Source organism: Lates calcarifer, linkage group LG11 (genome assembly GCF_001640805.2).
Source record: "Lates calcarifer isolate ASB-BC8 linkage group LG11, TLL_Latcal_v3, whole genome shotgun sequence".
NCBI lineage: Eukaryota > Metazoa > Chordata > Actinopteri > Centropomidae > Lates > Lates calcarifer.
The window spans coordinates 21,733,605-21,756,040 of NC_066843.1; the positions used below are offsets into that span (position 1 = coordinate 21,733,605).

At 43.8% G+C, this 22,436-nt stretch overlaps 2 protein-coding genes across 6 annotated transcripts in view; both read left to right on the top strand.

The window, feature by feature from the left end:
• The window catches only part of hoxb3a (homeobox B3a), a 91,622-nt gene that overhangs the window by 39,892 nt on the left and 29,294 nt on the right, over positions 1-22,436 (top strand). For all 5 annotated transcript variants that reach the window (XM_018698427.2, XM_018698425.2, XM_051073803.1 and 2 more), the window contains exon 2: positions 6,869-7,265. The gene's annotated coding sequence lies outside the window, so the exon portion shown is untranslated. The remainder of the gene's footprint in view (positions 1-6,868; positions 7,266-22,436) is intronic.
• hoxb4a (homeobox B4a) lies at positions 365-5,005 on the top strand. Its single transcript, XM_018698434.2, has 2 exons — positions 365-1,250; positions 2,838-5,005. The coding sequence occupies exons 1-2, from the start codon at positions 773-775 to the stop codon at positions 3,137-3,139; spliced, it is 780 nt and encodes a 259-aa protein (XP_018553950.1). The 5' UTR covers positions 365-772; the 3' UTR covers positions 3,140-5,005.

Below are 22,436 nucleotides of genomic sequence, written 5' to 3' on the forward strand. Positions count from 1 at the left end.
TGCTGCTGCTGCTGGGTGGCGGCGCAGCAGCAGCTCAGACCACTCTCCCACTCCCCGTTATTAGCGATTTAAAAAGGAGAGAGAAAAAAAAAACTTTGGCAAGCATGTCCCTACACACACCCAATATATACACAGGAGGTGGTGCAGGCGCCACTTTAAACCACACACACCCCTCCAGCACTTTTAATCTGACGTTACTTTTTTATCTTTTTTGCTGCTACTTTTTTTCTGTTAGAAGCTGCAGACAGACGCCAATAGGAGGAGAGAGTTCGTTTCCAATCAGGCAGGACTCCGATCTGTACTGTAGACTGCTCTGTTGCTCGTGTACGTCCATGCGCGGCCACAGCTGGAGCGGAATGCAGCCTGTTTTCTGCGTGTCGGACGCGCTTTGTTATTGTTGTGATTCTCTGCCTGCTTAGGACGGCATGCGTGCCGACATGTGGTGGAGAGATAGGCTATATAGAGAGAACGGTGCATATGGAGAGAGGCGAGGGGGGGGTTATTGTAACACTGAATACCCACAAACTGAGGCCATATGATAATGCGCGTGCGGGGGGCTCTGTGTATGCTTAATCCCATTTCCTTATCCGGGGTTTGTCCTGGAGGCTTGCCATTGGTCGGCTGCCGTCACGTGGCTTCTTAACTTTGTTCACTTGACAGAAAAGTAGGAGGGTTCAACGGAACAGGAATAACCGAAGAGTAAAGGGATGAGATATAAATTTTAGTTATATATTTTCCGAGTAGGTGCAATTCCACAAAAAGACTGAAATTAATGGCCATGAGCTCCTATTTGATCAACTCCAACTATGTGGACCCGAAGTTCCCACCGTGCGAGGAATACTCACAGAGCGACTATCTGCCCAGCCACTCTCCGGACTATTACAGCTCTCAGAGGCAGGAGCCTGCTGCCTTTCAGCCGGACTCCCTCTACCACCACCATCAACACCACCCACACCATCAGAACCACCAGCAGCAGCAGCAGCGAGCCGAGCCGCCATTCACGCCGTGCCAGCGCACAGGGCAGCCCGCCTCGGTGGTGATGTCCCCTCGGGGTCACGTCCTCCCCCCGGCAGGGCTGCAGACCACCCCCGTCCCGGAGCAGAGTCACCGTTGCGACTCGGTGACACCCAGCCCGCCTCCGCCTCCGTCTTGCGGCCAAACACCCCACAGCCAAAGCACTTCTTCCCCCGCGAGCACTCGTAAGGACCCCGTTGTGTACCCGTGGATGAAGAAAGTCCATGTAAACATCGGTAAGTGTTGCATGCAAACTTCTCTCTCCCTCTCGCTGCGCCTTTGTGCCTGCGGTTGAAACCCATGCAGTCAGCTAGGTGTCCACCGTCAAAATCTATGGCTTCCCCTCCCTGTTTTCTGTTAGAAGTAGAAGAGTAGCCCTTGGGTCAAGATTTACGATCGTCTGTTTGCAGGGCCAATATAATTACACCCTCCATAAATTTTTATTACACCTCTGCGCTGAGGTACCTTTTGAAGTCCGATCTCAGGCTCGTCTGCTCTAATACCTCGCCTTATGACAACTCAGACCGAGCCCATAAGTTAGATTTTATGCTTTGGTAATTTGATTTTAAGTGGTCGGGTTGTATAAACGGTGTACTTTACTCTGTCGAGCCTTCCTTCCCCACTCGTTGTTCCAGGGGAGGGAAAGTTTTATGGCAGCTGAAATATTCATGTTTATGGAGCCGGCCGTAAAACACCACTGTAACACTGAATAGCTGCAGTCTATTACGGCTCCTCTGTAATGTTATAATAGACTTGCTGCCTATTGTGTATCGGGATAATCGGAGCGCAGTTCGAGCGGCGTCAAAATTCCTCTTTTGCAGAGTCACCGTAATGTATCCAGTGCACCGGCCTGTTCGCTCCGTAAGGAAACGATTTAATGTGCTTTTCTCTTTGCAGTGTTACCGAGGCTGTCATGTCTCTGGACACACTGGGTTCTGTTGCAGCATATTTGGTTACTACTGTCCTGTTTCGGGGATGTGTTGAATCATGACTGTGTAGGTGCTGCATCCCCAACACCCCCCCACCCCCACCCCTACCCCTCGCCCCCCAACACCACCTTTATTCTCAGCCAGTTTATACAAGACAGATAGATGCACTCAGCCCGTGGAATCTGTGCATAAAACCGCTGCAAGAAAACAGTCGGCTCTGAACTCGACCCGTCGCTACTCGTGCTGCTTTCACGTCCTCATATTTTCCGGTAGTCCTTGTTGTTTGCGCGCAAACGCTTCAGAACAGCACAGTTTTTCCAGTTTTTTTGATGAAGCCGTGGTCTCGATTTGCTCCCCAAATCACAACATTTGGACACCAGCGATTCACACGACCGCCGGGCCTAAAATGACACCTGACAACACATGTCTGTGTGTGTGTGTGTGTGTAAAATGACCGTGTTCAAGCTGTAACTGCTGTGCTTGAACACACACACAAAGGGTTTGTTGTTAGGATGAAACAGGCTTACAGTTGTAAGTTGTATTCTGTCACAGTGGGACCATTCACGGTGGCCATGTCTTTATTTCTCCTCGTTGCATGTTCACAATGCACTGACACTTTTTCCTCCCTGTGCTTTGATGTGCTGTTTTCTCAGTGTTACGTCCTCTATAATGAACAGGGCAGCCAGTGTATTTAGCTACTTGATGATTATGATGAATATATTTTATATCTTATTCATTTGTGCAAACGTGCATTTTCATACATTTCATTGTTTAACCACGTATTATTATTAATAGTAGTAGTAATGGTCTGGAGGTGATTGTATCGTGGCTGTTGTATTTTTTTCTTGAGTGGTTGATGTTGTGATGATCATTTATTCCCATTTCCTCCCACAGTGAGTTCAAACTACACAGGAGGTGAACCGAAGCGGTCGCGGACGGCCTACACGCGCCAGCAAGTCCTGGAGCTCGAGAAGGAGTTCCACTACAACCGGTACCTGACGCGCAGGCGCAGGGTGGAGATAGCGCACACACTGTGCCTGTCAGAGCGACAGATCAAGATCTGGTTCCAGAACCGGAGGATGAAATGGAAGAAGGACCATAAGTTGCCCAACACCAAGGTCCGCTCCGGAACAAACAGCAACACAAACTCCCAGGCCCTAACCGGTTCACAGAGCCGTTCTAGCGGGCACCTATAGCCCGGTACTTTGGCTCTTTGTCTGACGTGTCCGTTTTCCCACACGATTCCCAAACTGAACGCCAAACCGGCAGCCACGCTTGTAACCACCGGAACCTGCACTTTGGACCGGAATAACGCTTTTACTGTGGAGGGAGGGATGTCTACGCCGCCTGTATGGCCCTGATCTGTGCTGATGGTACACACTATGATATGACGTGGGAGGGGTGGATGGGAAGATTCCCCATTCATAAAAAACAGGCGAAGAAGGAGACTGACAGAAAAGAAAAAACGATGCGGTCGCTTCTTTGCTTTTACCCCCGCCATTCTCTCTCTGACTCTCTTTCTCGGCGTTTATGTTTCTGTCTTTTTATACCCCTCTCTCACTCCCTCTCTATGAGGGAGCATAAGACGGTAGGTTGAACAGAATGTGCGCGAGTGTGTGTGGTTCCTTTCCTTCTTTTTTCTATCCGAGACTTTTTTTTTTTTTTGGTGAAGATGGATCCTCGTTTTCATCTTTAATCATGCCAAACTCGGGCCTCATTTGTCATGTTTACTCTGCGGGTACAAAGCAAAGGGGTGAACCGCGGCTCTGCCCATTACCCCTCGCCCCTACACCCCCCACCCCCGTACCCCTCCCCAAACCACTACCCCCTCACCCCCCCCCACCACCCCACTCAGACACTCACACACGCACGTGTAATAAATGGAACTCTGGTTTCGTCAAGAGAAGTATTCTTACACCCCACTACACACACACACCTACATCCACACACACACACACACACAAACACATGGCCGACCTTAATACTCTAACATCGAACAGGCTGTAACCTCCGGTATGATCCAAAATGACACCAGGCAGTTTCTCGTGTCTCGTCGTTATAATAATTACTGGTCATATTTCTGTTTTGTTTAATGACGAATTATAGCTTTTTAAATTTTAATTCTAGTTATTTTTGAATTCAGTGTTGATTGTAAAATGATATGTGCTGTCATTGGTGAAGATGAGGAGCGTTTATGTGGTCCGTTGATTGTTCATTTTGTGATGTTGTATACAAGGAAACAGACTGACAGGGTGATTCAAGTGAGGAAAAAAAAAAGTCTAATTAAAGCATTTTCCACTACGTACCAAACAGGGTTTATAAAGCTGCCTATAACAAAGGAGACTAATATTCAAACCAAAATCCTGGTACAAGTAGCTCAAGAACACATTATAAAAAGCAGCACTATACAATGTACTACCTATTACCTCAGCTCTACTTATATATATATATATATATAGATATATTATTTTTTTTGTAACCTTATTTTCTCTTACTCGCTGAATGAAGTGACAGCTTTTCGAGCTTTTATATTTTTTAAATTGTGTGACGAGTTATTATAATAATTATTATTATCTGCAATACAAAAGGCGCTCTTCATTTCTTGTATGTGAATCAAAAGTTATTTAATTCTAAGTAATTGTTGCAGCCAGAGACATTCAGAAAAATAAGGAGCCTTTTATCGCATGTCTGAATGGTGTTGATTCATTTTCTCTCTTTCCTCCGCACATTAAATGCGCGCGCACTTCCTTTTTTCTCTTTGCATCTCCTTTTCTCTCTGTTTTTTCCTCCTCGCTCCACTTTACTATTCTGCAAGTGTTTTTCAATTGATGTTATTTTTTTTGTACATTCCAAAGATCAGTTTCTGTCGTTACTGATGATGGTGATGATGATGATGATGATGATATGATAGCCTGTGTATTATAACTGAAAATGTTATTGTTGAACATGTTACCGTCCCTGATATGTAAGTGGCTCCTTTCCCTGCTTATACCTACTCAGTGTCTACCTTCTTATTATTTGTAAATAGTCCATCGAAATTTAAATAAATGCCTGAAAATGTATCATGTTCTGTCCTCTTCTCTAATTTCTCCTCTCAGAATAATGATTTTTTTCAGTGTAAGGTTTCAGGGTTCGAACTGTCTTCTGTTCCATTAGAGATCTGATTCTTTTTCTAAAATGTAGTATTTTATAACAGACTTATTTCTGTTTGCCGTACACAGCAGGTCTCCTTCCTGCCGCCTCCTCCTCTGTCCTCTGTTGCAAGATGGATTTAAAGTAACTCTTCGCACGCGCACACACAATAAATAATTTCATTTAATTTCAGTGTTGGTTTTGCCTACAAATGCAAAGCGACCTGACTGGAGAAATCAGGAGCCTTCGATGATTAATCTGTCCCGGCCTTGAGTGATCTTGGTACATTACGTCCTGTAATCTCGTTTTAAATCACAGAACGTCCCTCCGTTTCACTCCCGTTCTCCCGTTAATTTAACGGCTGCTCACACTCGCATTCACCGGCCCGACAAAGAGTATGGGACCCCCAGCCACCACCACCCCACCCCCTTTCCTCATCTGGTTCTGAAGTTAAGAATTAAATAGCATCTCGGTTCGTGGTCTTTTAATGCTTTAATGAGTGTAATTTCTGCTCGGTTTTTTCTCCCTATCGTTGTTTTCTAGGCCGGTGCAGTGCGCGCATGTGTGTTTTATTTTTTTTATATATTACAAAAAGGGAGCGGGCCGGCGCCATAGCTCAAACCCTGACAACCAAATAGATAATCAACAAGACGAATGGCTTCTTTTGTAAGGCGCGGCTCCCGTATTAATTTTCATTTTCTTTTCTTAGAGCAGGTATCGAAAAATATAGAGCAAGAGGGGGGAGAACGAGAAAATAGCATTCCTCTCGATGAACTTTAAACAAAAAAAACTGTGCCCCCCAAATTGGTCCGTTCGTATTTCTCGGCCCAGAGAAGATTCCCTATTACTTGTTGGTTGATTTCTCCCTGGGCTTCTTGCCACAGAGACTCCCTCTGCCCATTTATCTGTTTTCTTCCTATTTATGAGAGGCTCCTTCAGCAAAAACCGCCCTCCTATCAAACTGTATCCCTCAGACACACACATACACTACGCCAAAAGGCGGAAAGCCTAACGTATGGTGACTGACATTAAAGCTTGTAAACATGCATTTCCATACATTTCACAGTTTAACCTATTATTATTATTATTATTATTATTATTATTATTATTATTATTATTATTACCGTTAACCACTCTGCTTGCGGCGCGTTTTCACGCAGGTTTAACGCTCTCTCACATGAACCTTCAGCTGCTGAAAATGAGTCACACACATATATATATATTTTCTTCTTATATTGTGAACGCAATAAGGCTTAATACGGGCTCCACCACACACACAGACCCGCAGGCGGTGCACCTCTCCTCACATAAGATAATATTTGTGTCAGAATGCTGTAATTTTCGCTACACACCAAATGTCCTATATTGGAGCATCTAAACAGACATCCCCTCCCCAGTATTCGCACACATGCACTCACATATGTGCCTCCACAATAACCCCTGAAGCCCGTGGGCACTTGCAGTCCGAGTTGAAATAAATGAATTTGCGTGCGGGGTGACACCGTACAATAAAATCCACCGAGGAATCCTAATTCTTTTTTAAGCCACCTTTATCAGCCGAGGCCTTCTGCTGTTTCTGTGAATGGGAGCAGATTTTTGTGAGAATGCCCACACCCCCACTCTTTACCCCCACCCCTCTGAAAAAGTTCACAGCCATTATTTTCTGGACAGGGCAGAGGGGAGGGCACCTGAAGAAAAATGCGAGAATTATACAAGAAAAAATCATTAATCACATGTTCTTCTTTTAACACTTCTTCTCTGTCTTCTTCTCCTTCTCTATTGTCATCCGACAGCCACACACAAGACCCCTTCTGCCAGGAGATACAGAGGGCAAGGAACAGAGAGACAGACAGAGGAGAAGAGAAAGAAGACGTCTTGGAAGACACCCCCCCCCCCCCTTCCTCCCTCACTCACACGCACGCACAAACACATACACACACACATGCGCGCGCACACACACATCCTCCTTACACACACATAAACACTCATAGGCCACATACACCTCCCCTTCCCACACATCAGCAAGCTATTTTTTACACCCCACAAGTATCCTACCATAAGAAAAAAACTTCTTTCTCTTTCATTGGAAAGAAGAAAATCCCTCCAAAGAAAGTCCAACAGACCAGTCAGAGAGCTCTCACGGCGCAAAAGAAGATGGCCCAGAGGTCGCTCAAAGTACTGGCGTCTAAGGTAAGAGGCCTGAGATTTTCATTTTCTCTCCCCTTTTCTGTCTTTTGCTTCTCCTGCTCCTCAGCGCAGGAGAGGCAAACGCCACCAAGCCTGTTTTTTATGGTTTTATTGCCCCTGTGCGCATTTGGCGAGGTCAGGCGAAGGGGGCATTTATGGCCGCGAGGGCTTTCATTTTAGCGCAGGGGCTGTTTGTGTTGTAAGGTGTGTGAGAGTGTGTTTGCGTGTGTGTTTTCATGCAGTGTATACAGCTACAGATGACTGGCTTTTGTTGTGCTGTTTTCTCCTGAGTTTGTGCAACTGTTTCCGTCCCCCTTTGCTGCGGTGGTGTCACTTTTGCGTCTGTCACTCATGAGGCCTGCATCTGTTGTTATGCGTGAATTGTGCTGTGCTGTGCGTCTTTTACGCAAAGGTTTTGTAGAAGTAGTTGTGATGAGACAGTTCATTTTTGTGATATTTCACGATGAAGGTTAAAGGTGTATTTTTTTTAAATTAATTTCTGTATGATGCAGTTGGGCTACCAATTTAATGCAGTCGCCTGTACAGGCTCATATTACTCCAGGAAATTTCAGAGGTGCATTGGTAATATATGACAGAATGGCCCACGTGAATAATTCCTGGTTCACCCGGAGCTTATTATGCATTTTGTCTTGGCTGTGTTTCTGGTCATAAAGTGGTTTAGGCCTATAGCTTTTAATGAGATACGGTTCCGTGTGTGTGTGTTTTTTGTCGGCCAGGTGCAAACAAGCTACAGAGACTGTGGTGGGAATATGAATAATACGGAGCTCGACTGGGGGGAGGGGGGGTGGGGCGGTGAAAAAGAAAAATTAATAGAACAGGGGGAGCGCTGGTTAATGGATACTCTCTCGGTTGTGCTCCAAAACAATTTAGCTCGAAAACAAACGATCTGCAAAGCTTTCCAAATGAACTGCGAACGATCGCAGGTCGCCGTGCGCGCTCAGGCCTTCGGTATCTGCTGAGCCGAGCAGTAGCGGCCTCAGGAAGCGCACTCACTCCTGTTTGACCCCTTCAGAAATCAATTTGCCCTGAATTAAAAATAAAAGGGCAGTGGCTCCGGCCTCTCGTGAGGACGCAGGCCATGACGTGATGCGATGCGTGGAGAAGTAAGGGAAACAAATGGTAGAAATATAAACGGCAGGTATCGAAAGAAAGGCAGAGAAGGGGAGGTGGAGGAGGGAAAATCAATGCTCATGCAGGAGCAGCGGAATGGCCAAGCTGCGGCCACAGAGAGTTCAACCAGGGGACAGGATTTTCTGACCGATGAGGTCCACTGGCTCTGAAGCCAGAGGCTGACACCCCCCTCCCCCACCACACACACGCACACACACACACACACCGTTCCTACCCCCACCACTCCTGGTCCCCCTTGACCTCGCAAGACTGTTGGACCCTCCGCTCCCTCGGACATTCCCAGACCTCCAGAGCCCCCGGGCCACTTAGTCATAACAATCCGAGTTCAGGGCACTGTAAACCCGGGGTACGGCGGCGATATCTCCTCTCCCACACCCAGATAGACAGACAGACAAGACAACCACCTGGGCAGGGGTCAGCTACAGGCCACTGCTCACTGTTACTTAAATGGCGTTATGATGATGAGACTGGCTGGAGTGTAGAAAATGATTGGAAACATAATTACAATTTGCCAATAAGACTATGAGACTTTTGTAGATGTTAAGTTGTGATATTTGAGAAGAGAGTTTTTCAAATTTGATCCTCTGTCTCAATCTAAATCATTGAGCCCACCAATAAGATAAGATAAGATAGACTTTATTTTATAAATAAATAAATGGGAAATTTAAATGTTACAGCAGCAAAGAAAAGATAAAGATATAATATTAAAAAAGCACAGAAGGGTAAAAAAAAAAAATTGCAGTGCAGCAATCAGTGCTGCACGGTTTTGTGAGACGTTCTAACTATGATTTGGTTTGAGAGGGTCAGACAGGCGTGCTATGCTGAAACAGAGAGCAGCCTGATACTGGACAGTATTTGGACAGACCAGGACCTTATTATAAACACAGCCTGCACTGCCTGATTGCCTTGCTAAAAAGCTGCTGTGCAGGCTTTTTAACTTCCAGGCCTGTTCCAGCTGTGACGCCTCACTCTACTCAGGAGAAGAATTTTACACCAGTGTATGTTTGGTAAAATTCACTCATTTGACAATATGATTCATTAGTGACTTATAATTAAAAGAAAATGCAACGTTAAAGTGTGAAATTCTTTGAGCTGCAGCCACCACTATCTACTAATGTTGGGCTGGTGGCTGTTGGTCATTTTCCAACCTGGTAATCTGACCTACAGCTGGGAGGGGTGGTGTGTGTGTGTGTGTGTGTGCTGTGGAGTACTGATTAATCAAAGGAACGGTGGCATATGGGAAAAATGCTGTTGGTCACTACTCCTGTGCCCTCAACGCCTCTCACACAGCCTATTGTATGCCCCTTCATTTTCTATTTTAAATTTGATCAAACATTAGAAGTATAAATGATGCAATCTCTTGCGCCTTGCGAGACTCACTGATGAGTTCCTCATTTACATTTTCTGGTTGAGCAGTGAAGCTCTGTTCAGATCCATACAACTTGTGTTTTCATGTCAGTCAGCAGACTGATAATGAGGAAATTGTGTATTAAAAGGGATTGAAATTATTTTAACAACTACCATAAGTCATTCAAATTTGCACTATATGCATTATGCTCTAATTGTGGCAATCTACCTGTGCTATATATATTTTTCAGATCATGCTCACTGCTCTCAACAAGTCCAAACAGGATGTGGTTTAATGCTGCTTTAAGGTCTGTTCAGTAGGACTCCTGGCTATGCTTGGAATCACACCAGTCACGTTTTGTTTATCTGACCATCTTAAACTATGATCTCTGTGTATCATAACATACTGTAGTTTTCCATCTTGCACCTTGAGAAAGCTTGGGTTTGAGATCTGCCAGTGCCTCTACACTTTTGTGTTATTTGCCAGAGGAAGAGCTCACCTGTAAGGTAGAGGGACGTGCTGCATCACATATATGGTATAGCAATTTTGAGGGGTCCCAGTGCAGAGTAATTAGCTTGTTTCATGTTAAAACTTTAAGTTTAAACAATCTATGGCCTATAGTCATGCCAGTGTTGTTTTAAAGGATACCCCCAACACAGCTCCGCTCTCAACTGGATGTTAAGATTACATGTTAGTTATTTCTATGACAGTCAGGCGATTTCACAAAATTTGTGTTAGACGGAGGAGGTGGGGATGGGAGGATGGAGCCACAAAACACAGGACCTGCACACAGAACACTGCTTTTTGTCTCATTTGAAAACAATAATCATCCTTTTTTGTTTTAACCATGGCTATCCCACAGCCTTAATTGCATGTTTATCACTGTAACCATGAAGGTCCTGGAACCTTAAGAAAGTACCTACTTTAACCCAAACCACGATATTTTCCTAAATCTAATCAAGTGGGGTTTGTGCCTAAAGAGAACCAAAACCGTGATGACACGGTTAATCACGTGTTTAACTACGTCTGACGCCATAGGGGCGCTATTTCAGAAAATGACCGAGAGTATGAGCAAACGACTTATGTGGTCGTTTAAGTTGGAGGAGTTGCTGAAATGAGAAACTACAGAGTCAGCTTCCTCCTGACTGTAGATTTAACAGCTATTCATCAGAGATAGTCGAGAATAGAAAATAAGAAAAAAAACAAAAATAAGATCCAGTTACTTGTGGATCTACTTTTTTGCGAGATCATTAGTTTAATGTGGTTATGGGTTGTTTTTTTTTTTTTAATTTGTGTTATACTCTGTGTGTTTTAACCTGGAACATTAAAGTACTGAACTGAACAAAAACAGATATTAGACTGCAGAGAAAGAGCAAGTTTTACTCCAAAACTCTTGATAACCCAACACACTGTCATGATGGTTTTTAGGATGGCTCACAAAACCTAACACACTCACATCTGTAATGTAACTGTAATAATGTAATAACACACTTGACTGTGAAAACACTTTGATTGAATCAGGGCTATGGTATATGTGGTTATGTGAAGTTTTTTACCGATAGAAATGAAGTGCAAGTGATGATGAGCCTGTTGTTTGTGTCTTGGTGTATGGGGTCCAACATGCACACAGGTATGATGGTGAGCTGAACGTGGCACTGATTGTTTGTGCAGACAGCTTTAAATGAATATTTCTCTTATATGCAGTAAAATGTCATGTGTGTGATGCTTTGAAATATTTTGCAGTGCAGCAATAAGAATAAGCCGGAGCCATTTTCAAAGTAAAACAAAAACAAGACAACTACGTGGCAGGAAATCTATTCAGTATATTGACTGTAAACACAATGACAAGTGACATAATATTAGAAATATACACAGATCAGCCACAACATTGGAAGCAGTTACTGGTTTTACTGTTGTGGCTGATAGGTGCATCCCAGAGAAGTGAAAGGTTAACCTATAACATATTCATTCTATAGTTTTACTGCTATTTGATCTATATAGAAACGCAGTGCAGTAGTTTGTTAAGTTTCTCAGCCTGAAGCCTTGAATGGAGTAAATCTAATTTCTGCCCCGAGCTCATGCAGGTTCATTAAAACATGCTTGTTAAATTAAAACTCCTGCTGCTCTGCTGCTGCATAAAAGCCCACTGAGCTCTTAGTTAGTGAAAGCAGACATTACTGTTAGTGAGTTTAAGTCGGTTTCTGCCCTTCTCTGTTAATACGTGTTGTTTTTTCTGCGACTTTATGACTTGTCCCGATGTTTTTCTTCATCTAAAAGGAGATTTGTTTTTGTAATCTCAGTGGGATTAGCAGTTAAATAACTGTGAAGTAAAAGCATGATACAGCAGGGGTCTGGCCAGTGGGCAGATGTGAACAGCTCTACTCACTCTGACCTGTAGTCTTCAGATAAGCTGTTTCTGCTTTACAGTTTGCTGTCACTGAGATGTTTGGAGGGTTTGAAGCAGCTGATGGAGCTGATGTTTCAACAGCAGCTTTACACAGGAAGCTGCAGGCTTTCAGGGATCACAACACACACACACACACACACACAGGCGGGTGGGCATACACATTGACATGCACTGTAAAGTACAGGCATCAAGTGTGTGTACACATGTACACTGGTTCATTGATCACCATAGGCTGGCATACACTCACACACACCTGACTATAAAAACACAGTTACACCAGCTTCTCTCTCTCTCTCTCTCTCTCTCTGGCCTGGGAGTCTCGCGGTGGTTTGCTAATTGCCAGACAAATCGCCCGCGTGTTTTTTTCTTTTTCTTCCCTCGCGCTTGTTGCAGCCGCTTTGCCCGAGAAATTTATTATTTTGGAGAGCGCGAGGAGCCAAGGAGGTCACGGTGCAGGCGCGCGGGCTGCAGGAGGAGGTCGTCACTAGAGATATATGGCTGCCAGGCTTTTACTACTGCAACGTCTGTGTGTGCTTATGTGTGTGTGTGAGAGAGAGAGAGAGAGGGAGCGTGTGAGCCGTTTAAAAGTAGACAGAACCAAATAATGCGCATACACAATTTCTTTTTATAAGCCAGGCCTTTGTAGTACAACACTGGGCATGGCTGTGCTTTGTAGTGTAACTTTAGTCAATTGGTAATTTTAAGCCTCGTTATTTCGAACAATTAACTCATTAATAGCTAGTTTAGATATGATCAAATCAGTGTCCTCGAGCAACGAAGACCTCCTAAGATCCAGCACTGGTCAGCGCTGCTCATCCACGAGCGCAAACCATGAACGACTTTCAACAGTTGTAACTGCTAGTTTGAAAATAAAATACAATAATTTGTTTCCTTCTTTTTGTTCAAAAGTCAAATCTGTATAGAATCACTTCGCAACCCGATACGCATTAAAGCAGTTTAATGTTTCTAACGGATTCAGTCATGATAAATACATGTTCATGATCAGGGACTCATAACTGTAAGCCTTTTGTTCGTATTCTTTATTACAGGATGAGACTGCTGTTTATCAGCGTTAGTAGCGGTGATGCTTCACATAGTGGGGAGATGGAGACAAGCAGTACTACAATGTGCTGGTCCGTTGTTTGTCAGAGCAGAGAAGTAGCGCCAGTATCCCCAAGATGTGAGTGACAAACTCGGCGGGGCATCATGTCTGTATAAGCGTGTTGATACGACAGTATGAAAGAACCTCTCTGCCCCTCGCTGCCTTTTACTTCTTAATGAGTCAGACTCGCTGGCTGCTATATTCTAACATCCGGTCAACAGAAAATCTGAGACACAAACACCAGAATTCGGATTTGGCAAATTTAGCCTGTCACATTTGTTCAGACAACAGTGATTTTGCTGCAGCCATGTCATTTATATTTGAGCTATAGAAAACAGAGGAACAAGAGAAACATCAGAGGCCAAACACACCACACTCACAATGAAACGATGAATTTGGACCTCAACTTTTATCCCATCAGCTTGATCAGCTTTCAATGAATCAAACCAAGATGTGCTACAGATAGTATAAACATTTGCTGTGTATTAGTTATGCTCACTCTTATATAAGCTATTCATCATTCTTTATAGACCTCACCGATTCTGTTAAATGTGGTTGCAAATGTAGAATTTGTTGAAAAGTATTAATTTTAACATGCAGCCATTAAAGCTTTAAAGTCAGTTAATTGCACAGTTTTTATCACCAGCAGCCCAGGAGCGTATATCCATTAGTATTAAACCAAATAGAATCCGAATACAGACGCATTTAGCCAAAATGTGTTAGAACACATCCACTGTGGCGGGCTGTGTATTGTTATATTGGTGGATGTAAATCTGGGCTTTGAACCACAGTGAACCGCTCAGTTCACAGAGCGTAAATGTAAAAATGTGAACCATATAAAGTGTAATTGGTGTATACTGTAACTCAGCAGGCTCTCTCCAGCCTTTATACGGTTAACAATGGTGAGACAGTTTTAACACTGCTCAGAAGTCAGACATGACAGGATCAATGTCCTGACATGGTCTGACAACAAAACAAGCACAACAGCCCATTAAAATGTCCTGGATTTCCTATTTAAAGTACAGACCCGGCGGGTTTCAAATGTGACTGGAATAGCAGTTACGGATTTTTTTTCACGATAATGATAAAACAGTAAAAAAGCGCGTACATGTTTACAGACGCATAAAAAACATGTTTGATTACGCAAATGTTATTGGTTATTGATTTTGATTGGTCCTTAACATCTACTCGTGAGAGGCCTGGGATGTCTATGCTGCATCTCCATGACGGGGGGAAGACCTCATGTCTCGCGCAAGAGAGGGATATATTTATAATAAAAAAAAAAAAAGAAAAGAAAAAAAAACAGCTGTGCGCGCGCTGCCGTCTTAAACAGATTTACGAGCCGCAGTAAAAGGCGAGATGTGGGGGCTTGGTAAATCAATCTCTCTCTCTCACACTGTCTCTCTTTTTCTCAGATCGGTCTGTAGCCTGGATAATAATAATAATAATGATCATAATAATAACAACAATAATAATAATAAGATAATTTTCTCTAGCGATTTCAAATGTAAGCACTTAATCACGCCTTAGACACTTTAATTTTACGGCCATTCTACATCTTAACAAAGAGACATTTTCAGTTTCTCTTTCTTATTCAAAGCCTAGTTAATCATTAACGAGGAGGAAGAATTTACCTGTCTTAATCCATCACGGACCAAGAGACCCCCAAGACCGCAAAGAACTCCAGCATCATTTTAGTATTATTTACACCCCCCAAATAAATGTTCAAATGATCTTTTAGTAACACGAAAGCCACGGTATCACAAATGAACTGACTGTAGGTTACAGATACTTCAAAAAAAAAAAAATATCTGAATATATGGATTTTTATTTTTCATGAAATAAAGCGGCCAGCCTCTCAGACATTTCTTCCTTCCCCTTGTTCTCAGATGGAGCTCAGGCGGTAGTCTACTACCAGTCATGGCATTATTATTATCATGGTTAGCTGCAGCGGAACACCACTGTAGTTGGATGTATTTCTTTCTGGTTGGTTCTACAACCCCCGCCTGTCATAGTTCGGATGTTGAGACTATTGAATGAATGTGCGTGTGTGTGTGTGTGTGTGTGTGTGTGCCAAGTTTACAGAGCTGACTCGTATTGCTGTTGTCATGCCGGCCCAGGTTTCTGCTGCGACTTATCTTAGCTGTTGTTTCACACTGTGATTGCTATAATTTATGGCCGTCATTACAGACGCCATCATCACCACCGCAAATGTTTGATTTCAATCTTGTTGTGGGTAAAATCTCAGGGAACCGCCGCGGCAAGTTTAAAACAGTGTGTGTGCGCGTTTTTAGTGCATCAAAAACAAGTCATAAATAAACCAGAATGGTTCCACTGATCATACGTTTAAAACGACATGTGTTTCCCTCATGATAATTATTTTGCACTTTGCCGTGTTGGAGATTATATTTGTTTTTAGAAATAACCAATCCCAGCGTACATTTGATATTAAACTGCTTTCCTGGCCTCTCAGTTGTTCCAAATTGGCTGAGGAAAATCTAAAACAATATGAGCGTCGTTCTAATGGATACCTCTGATGGAGCTTTTGTGTTTTCTTCCACCTGGAGGCAGGTGCTGTGGTTGAGGAGCCTAACACGGAGGTTTTTCTTTTGAAAGCCTGTGTTCCTGTGAGGAGAAGCAGCGTGTCTTGAGGCTGCTGCGGCCCATTGTTTGACCTTGAAGTGTTTCTTGTTAGCTACCCAGCAGCTAGGTTAGCCCTGACACAGCCTCCCAGCTTCAGCACTTTATTTTCTTGGAGTCTCGAGCTCCATTGTTCTGCTAGAGGCGGCTCGAGCTGTGGAACCGGGAGACAGAGCGCTAAAAGGATTCCGACGGTCTATTGTTGCTGCCCTGCACGGCCTCGCGACGGGGGTTTTTGTCTCTCCGTTGTTTCTTCGTCTGTCTCTCACTCACTCGCTCTCTCTCTCCTCTTCTTCTTCTTTGTTGCCTCCTTAATATCTTTCTATCTGTGTTACACTCTCCATCTCTGTTTGTCTCCATCTCTTTTTGTTGCAGCTATCTCCTCTGGTGCTACCACTCTGTCCGTTACTCTCCTTCTAAATAAATGGATCCTTCTCCTAAATGAATTACAGTTTGCGCGGTAGCCATCCCACAAGAAAAACTTGTTCATGGGATAAAAGAAGGAGCACGTTTGGACAGTTTAGTCCAAATAAAATATTAGATTCTGATTCATGTTATCACACAGATGTGGAGGGAAAAAGCCTGGCCTGGTCTTGGTTTTATGTCGATGCGGAACATGAATTATAATTATCAAACAATTTGGCGTGATTCATCTCCACTGACACAGTTGGCTTGAGTCTGTGCGGCTGTTAAATATTTAGTTTAGCTCCGGGACTCGCGAACATGACTCCGAAAAGGAGAAATAAACTCTGCTGCGATGCGCCGTCATCATCGAATATTTCCTATTGCTGGAAACAGATCCTTTGAAATATAAGACAGGACAATGTAAGGAATTCCCCTTGTTCTGCCGAGTAACGGCGAACCGAGGAAGAGATGACAGTGAGGAATAACGAAGAAACAGTCTGAGGCGTGCAGTCATTTTTTAAAAAGAACATAGTTGGTGACAATCATCTTTTATCGCTCTCTCTCTCTGTGTGTGTGTGTCTGTTATAGACATACCGCTGCTTTACCTTACAGTTTACAGCACACACATTAACACACAGGGCGCATCGCCTCCCACTGAGGAGGCTGACAGGTGAGCACAAGTTCTCTCTTTACTGTTTTTATGTTCAGTTTTAACTCAGAGTCCCGCATCACGCTGCATTCACGGGTCCGACTTCGTCCCACGAAGTGAGAGACGCACAGATACCCCCCCACCCCACCCGCACCCCCGCACCCCCCGCCCCGACCAACACGTCACGTGATTCATTAAATAATTAATGCAGAGGTTAAAGAATAGATATGTATTCGTCAGGAATATAACGGGTAAGGCACGGTGCTCCTCCAGTGTGTGTATGTGTGTATGTGTGTGTGTGTCTGACGTGGAAAATTCAACTGTCCTTTCAGAAAAAAAAAAATACAAGCCCCCCTATAGCAGCGGAGAGAGGGGGAGAGAGAGAGAGAGAAAAAAGAGAGAGAGGGAGAGAGGGGGAGAAGAGGAGACACTGAGAAACGCCAACAGAGAGAGAGAGGGGAAGAGAAAAGAGAGAAGGAGGCTGCAATAAAACAAATTTGGACGGGTGTGCGTCTTGCGGGTCGTTGTGGACACCGTGAGTATTGCGGAAGGAAGGGGACTGCATGGGGGGAAACCACACATCTTCTTCCTCATCTTCGCCGCTGCGCCGCCTTCGCCCGCATCCCACTCACTGAATCATAGGCTATTTTAACATCGTGGTAAATATGCCCCAAAAAATACCCATCTTTCGCCGTGTTTTCTCATCGTGCATGTTGCTGTATTGTTGTTTACACATGACCCCCCACCCATCATCATCAGCCATTGTTTATAGGTTGAAGCGGTGCAACCGAGCACCCTGCAAACCAGAGAGAGAGAGTGAGAGAGAGGGGGAGAGGGGGGAGAGAGAGAGCCGGAGCGATGCAATGTTAGCCGGTGGCTGTTTATAGTTTAAGAAGCACTTGGATATTCTTCTCCATCTTTCTCCCATCACCTCCTGTCTGCCTCTACATCTCTCTCTATCCGCGTAGCTCTCTGTCTATCCCTCTCCCTCCCTCTCTCTTCCCCTCTCTCTCTCTTCTTTTTTTTTTTACCCAGCTAGCTACTTCTCTTGATTTATAGTGAGGCAGGGTGTCAGCGTGCGGCCGGGGCTGCCATTGTGTGTTTGTGAGGGAGTGCTGTTGTTTATGGTGGTGCCCGCGATAAATCATGTTTTCCTCCGCTGTGGGAAGACGGTGGGGAAAAATGACGGTCGATGGACCGATGATGCACCGGAACTAGGAAGAAGAAGGAGAGGAGGAAGAGATCTCACCACAGGCTCTTCTTTCGGGTTCTCCTCCTCTTTCTGTTCCGGCTCTGTTTTCATTGCCTTGCTCTCCTCCTTCTCTGTATCTGCCTGTCTTCTCCTCCATGCCCTCACACACTCATTTGCCCGTTTTTTTTTCACTTGATTATAACTCTGGGTGTTTTCTTTTTTTCTTGCTCAGTATGACAGTAGCTGGCTGTAGCTCCGGGTCTTGAATTACTGCGGCGACCAATTAACGGGAGATTTGTTTAAATTTGGCACACCGGGTACGCCTCGGCCGCCATGAAATCTCATAAAGAGGACCTGCCGGTCAGGAAAATCTCATCTATCTAGCCAGGAGGTGTGAGTGAATCCAAGTCGCTCTGCCAAGGGAACCTAAGAGCTAAATGGTGCCGGTTCGAGTCTATGACTTCAACAAGCACAATTAGCCCAGGACCCAGGTTTTAACTGAAATGCGATCATTAAAATACTTTTTTGCACAGAAACTCAGAAAGGAATTCATACTGGCTTTATTTGTTTCATCAAAACTACCAGCTTATGTCTTATACTTTAGTTAAAAAAAAAACACGATTATGATTTGTGTGCTGCTGCTGAGTTTATTTAGAGGAGACCCGAGTTGTTTGTGTGGTATCCAGTTAACTTTGTGGATAAAACCAGACTGTACACCAACTCTGGCTTCATTTTTTTAAAGTTTTTTTTTCTTTCTTTATGCATTTCTCTCTGGCGTGTTTTCTTTGGATGCTTTCTGGAATGGAGCTGGGCGCCATTATTCATGTCAGCACTCAGTGTCTCTGCTTTTGCTCAAATCCTTCAACGTGAATCAGACCTTCTTCTTTTCTTTAAATGTGGCGAGGAAAATAAGATGCAGAGATGGGAGGATTTTTGAACTCTTTTTTTTTTCCTCCTCCATGTTTATATTCATATATCTCATATCAAATTCTGCTGCATTTTGTATTTACATTCTTCGGCCACGGAAAATCAAACGCAGATACTCAATGAGACATTGTGAATTGGTTGTGGTGCCATTTTTAGCCTTTTCCATCGCCAGTAGCAAGTAGGATGGGGGGGGGGGGTGTATGGAGTAAACGTAATTTCATCGGCTAACCTCATAACTCATGACGCCTGTGTGCTGTTGTTTTTGTGTGAGGCCAGCTGGTAATATATGCAGAGGACACAGCGTCAAATCATTTTATTGCATAGGCTCCATACAACATCAGCTCAGATAATAATAACAATAATAATAACAACACGTGTAGAGTTTTGAAGAAATGCATGCTCCTCATTCTGGGTGGATGGATAGATGTGCACCAGGAATCACTTTACAATTACATTTCCAAGGCTGGGCTCTTCCGCATCCTCTCTCCTCCCTCCCTGTCTCTCTCCCTATTCGGCCATCACGACCAGTGTAAACCTTAGTGTAACCAAATTAGAGCGGCTCCGCGGCTTCCCATCACATAATAATGGCAGTAGCAGCAAGAGGCAGCGCTTTTCAAAATGTGTATTGCTTCTGTCCGCTGCCGTGTCAAAAACAATATCCCGCCTCATTTCTGTGGACAGAGAAAGAGACGGAGAGAGAGAGAGAGAAGGGGGAGTGACATGATTTCTTTCCTCCCTTTTTCGTTTATATTTATATATTTCGCTGGGTATCTCGACCTCATATCTGATTTAGGTGACAGGGAAGCGTTGGAAACATATTACCAAACGCCGGTCAGGCCGCCCGCTGCGGACACACACTGAAGGTAGGTTGTGGGAATGGCCCTGCACTGAAGGGAAAAGTTTAGAGCGAAGCACACTTAAAAATGAGTCAAATCACAAGTTCCTGACATTGCTGCATTCAAAGTCTCACAGTGAAGAGGACACGGCAGCAGAAGCAGTTTATCTTATCTTATCCCAGGCATGTGTCCACTGTTAAGTGTGTTTTGTCTGGCAAGATAGTTCCACATCAAACCCAGCTGAAATAGTTCAAATATTTGAAACGGTGTTGAGAAACGATATCACTCCCTGTCTGACATCCATTATAGCTACTGCTGCTATCCAAGCTGCAGGAGGGGAATATCAACTCCTGTGAGGCCTCGCTGCATTCACAGCTCTCTCTATTCACGCTTCACTAAATACAATTCTGTCTCTGCTGCTGCTGCTGCCGCTGCATTATTATTTATAACCCAGATGTGAAGAAGTCTGGTTGTTACACGTGAAAAACGCAGCTGGGTGACGTTAACGTGTTACTGCAGTGTGTCGTCAAAGAATCAGTAACCGTGACATCTGAGGCCGAAATTAATGTTTACACCGAAACCTTATGCAAGGCGTTATCAGCCCATTGTGACGTCAGCAGAAGAAAGGAGGCAAGTGAAAATGTTACTGGGCCACAATAAGACGCGCAATTTGTTTTTGTGTACATTGATGTATTAGATTTTTCTTCTTCATTGTTTGATTGTAGCGTTTTGTTGAACTGGAGCGGAATCACTGAGTGGGAAAAGACTTGTTAGAATGCGCAGGGCTGCAGAGGCTATTTAAAGAATGATTGCATTTTCCTTAGATTTGTATTACTATCACTTCTGGTGAATTTAACTGCGCTCTTCTTTAAAATATACTGCCCCGCGCATTTAAAGGATGCAAACAAGTGAAGGAGAGGGGGAGAGAGAGAGTCTTTATCCCAAATGTATTGTTTGCTGCTTATTTAACCGATCATTAACTCCTTTAAAATAAGGTGAAATCTTCTTCTAAGTTCTGGTTGAACAGAAGAACATTCAGCATTATCTCTATGGCCTCTCCCGCGGCGCTTCACTGTTCGCAATGGCTGAAATTCCAAACAAATGAGGCTGATACACAGAAAAATGCACATATCTGTTTGTATCCACCGTGATTGAAACATCCTTTTATTGCATGTGGTCAAAGACAAGGTCGGTGCAGACCCACGCGTCTGAGAGAGGCATGAAAGCAAGCAAGCACGGCAGACAAGTCTTCACACAGGGGGCATCTTCCCACTCACTGCTGGCTTTTTCAGCCATACTGTGTCGTTCCCCACGCAAAATAAATCTCATCTCTATATATATATATATATATATATATATATATATACCCCTTATACTAATTCATAAATTAATATATATTTTTCTTTTTTTAGATATTTCTTTTTTTATTGCATCCACTTTTAAAATGCATGCAGGCTGCTTTTCAAGCATTCTCGTGAATATTCGATACACCAGGGAGAGAGAAAAAAAAAAGCATTTTGAATACACAAAATGAACAAACGAAATAACATCTGCATGTTAGAAATATATTCCATATCCATAAAATTGGCGCTTACTGCCCCAGTCCGCCCTCAGCTAACCTACAAAACGCCGCGGAGTTGATTCTGTATTAGAGGTTTACACATAATAATCGCTTGAGGACAAAATCGGTTTATTTTCTCCATTTAGAGAAAAAGGAAGAAACCATGAGAGCAGCAGTTCAGTTTAAAAAAAGAAAACAGGAGGGGGGTGGGGGGTTCGTCGAAAACATAAATCAGAGAACCGCTCGGCCTCATAAATCTGCAGCCGCTGGACGTTAACAAGCCAAAGATTTAAGTGTGGGGAAAATAATGTTAACAGCACGCGTTAACGTGTGTTTAAATCAGTCAACAATCAACAGGAATATTTCAGAAAAATAATGCCATAATAATAATAATAATAATAATAATAATAATAATGTATTTATTTGAAGTAGAATTTAACCCACAGTATAAGCAGCCTTATCTCTCACAGGCTGCAGATATCCAGTCTCGGGCTCCACGCACCAGGTAGGCTACTTCCCGGGCTCGTCCTCGCCTCGCGCGGTGATGATTCCCGTTCGGAAATAAATGCAGTAAGAAGCCTCGTTCTAATTTATGATCGTCAGTGATTGAGAAACTGAACGGCAGAAACCGTATTCCGAGCCCGCGAGCGGCGTTTTTCCTCCTTCAACCGGAGAGCAGCATGCACGAGAGCGATAAGAGAGACCGAGCAGCTGAGCCGGAAATGTTTCCACGAGGAGGCAACGAGCACGAGCTTTTTCTTTCTCCGTTCTCTTTTTTTCATGATTGCGAGAGACAAACTAAAAATACATCGAAATAATGACCGCTGTCGTGAAATTGAACTTCTTTCTCCTTCTTCCTTCTTTCCCTCGCTTTATCTCCCACGCTCTCTCAGCGTGTGTGTGTGTGTGTGTGTGTGGCAGTGAAGGCATGTATATATGCGTGGGCAGATAACAC

Coding starts and splice junctions, on each gene's coding strand:
- hoxb4a (XM_018698434.2), top strand. CDS start 773: ATGGCCATGAGCTCCTATTTGATCAACTCCAACTATGTGGACCCGAAG. Junction 1,251..2,837: donor GAAAGTCCATGTAAACATCG/GTAAGTGTTGCA, acceptor TTCCTCCCACAG/TGAGTTCAAACTACACAGGA.